The sequence below is a fragment of the Zeus faber genome (assembly GCF_960531495.2).
Source record: "Zeus faber genome assembly, chromosome: 7".
NCBI lineage: Eukaryota > Metazoa > Chordata > Actinopteri > Zeiformes > Zeidae > Zeus > Zeus faber.
This window is the reverse complement of record NC_137203.1, coordinates 19678179-19679854: the sequence shown is the minus strand read 5'-3', so window position 1 is coordinate 19679854 and position 1676 is coordinate 19678179. Positions and strand designations below refer to the sequence as shown.

General features: G+C 45.5%; 1 protein-coding gene across 1 annotated transcript in view; it reads left to right on the top strand.

The window, feature by feature from the left end:
- The window catches only part of wdr54 (WD repeat domain 54), a gene marked incomplete at its 3' end in the record, with an annotated part of 3274 nt that extends 2371 nt beyond the window's left edge, over positions 1 to 903 (top strand). The window contains exons 6-9 of the mRNA XM_080003450.1: positions 41 to 141; positions 226 to 388; positions 581 to 655; positions 772 to 903. Of these exons, the coding sequence (XP_079859576.1) occupies positions 41 to 141; positions 226 to 388; positions 581 to 655; positions 772 to 903 (471 nt within the window). The remainder of the gene's footprint in view (positions 1 to 40; positions 142 to 225; positions 389 to 580; positions 656 to 771) is intronic.
- Between the last annotated feature and the right edge of the window lie 773 nt (positions 904 to 1676).

Here is a 1676-nt window from a genome sequence, read left to right as displayed (position 1 = left end):
CCAATGCATGACCCCGCCTTTTTTCTTTCTCTCATCGCAGGAGTGCATCGCCGACATGGTCAGCGCGGACGATTCCGGCAACCTTTGCGTGTGGAAGTCCGGGGAGGAGTTCCAACTGCTCAACAAGATCCCCGGCTTCGAGTAGAGTTGATGTCGCTATTTCATTGCAGGTTCCCTGAATGCTTGTTTCTGAATATGACATTGAGCTTGCCCTCTCCTCCTCAGTATGAGCTGCTCCTCGGTCAAGCTGTGGAAAGGCACGGTGGTGGCGGGATACGGCACGGGTCAGATCCGTTTCTACGAGGCGGTGACGGGGATCCTGCACGCCGAGATCAATGCCCATGCTCGCTGGATCTACTCTCTGGACATCGCCCCCTTTTCTGGCCTGGTAAGCAGAATGATTGTTGGAATTGTTATGATTTTATTTATTTTATTATTATTATTATTATTTTTTTCTCTCCCAATACCCAACAGCAACGGAAGACATCATTTATAGGACACTGCATTTGAGCTGCAGTTTATTTAAATGAGCTCTCTATGCAGTTTCCTTCTCAAGTCTGGGTGTATTTGTGTGCTTTAGCTTTTGTCTGCCGCTGAAGACTCCTTTGTGAGGGTGTGGCACCTGACTCTGACCCCAGAGACCAACACTGTGGAGGTAAGGGAAAGTGAATGAAGCAAATGTAAAAAAAATAATAAACAGTAGTTTTCCTGGCCAGCTCGTCCAAAAACGAGAAAAAACATTTATTTATTTATTTATTTTTTACATCCTAGATTGCCCATATGTACAACGAGTGTGTGACGGACACTCAAATCTGCGGGGCCAAGTTCTGCGACGGGGACGGCTACGCCTTTGCGGTGACGGGCTACGACCTCAGCGAGATCATCCGCTACACGCAGACATAGGGAGTCGGCCTCATTGTGACTGACGAGTGCTTGTGTTTGGGGGTGGCATTGGCGCGTAGAAGCGGTGATTCTGATCAATGGATACTGTGACCCGGATGATGCATCGCGTCCATTAAAACCCAGTTAATGCATTAGAGCCATTAGACGAGGTTGCTGCAGAGAACGCTCGTCAGGTTTGTGTGTATCTTTTCGGAGAAAGAGATGGATGAAAAATTCTGGCACGCTGACTAGTGATTAGAGTTTTCTAGGAACGGAGCTTCATCGAAATTATATTTCTCTGTGGCCATTCGGCTATTCCGTGGGGAAAAAGAGTTTAGAGTTGTTTATGAGTTCAACGTACTCTGGTCCGTGACGACAAATCGTGTCCAAAAGTTGCTGCGGTGTAAATGTGCAAAGTTAAAATGTAAAAATGTAAAATGTTTTTGGGGTAAAAAAACAAGTTTGTAATTAAAGCATTAATCCCTTATTTATTTAAAGTGTGCTAGTATTTGGCCAGAGACGGACAATTACACTGTGTAGGGGGTTGTGTATTTTTTGACTTGGGAAAAACAAGCGTTGCGTCGACGCATATAGTTTATTGTTGACCAATAACTGAAGTGTCCCTTTAAACATTGCTATTTTTTTAGGTCGTGGACAACTTAATAAATGTTTGTAGACGGCGCTGTCTTTTTTTTTTAATGGGACGTTCAGCTTTCGAGTCCTTGCCAGGAGAGGGCGCTACTGGCAGATAAATACAGTTCCAGGGTGAGAGCGTGAACCTCAGCGGAGGGCAG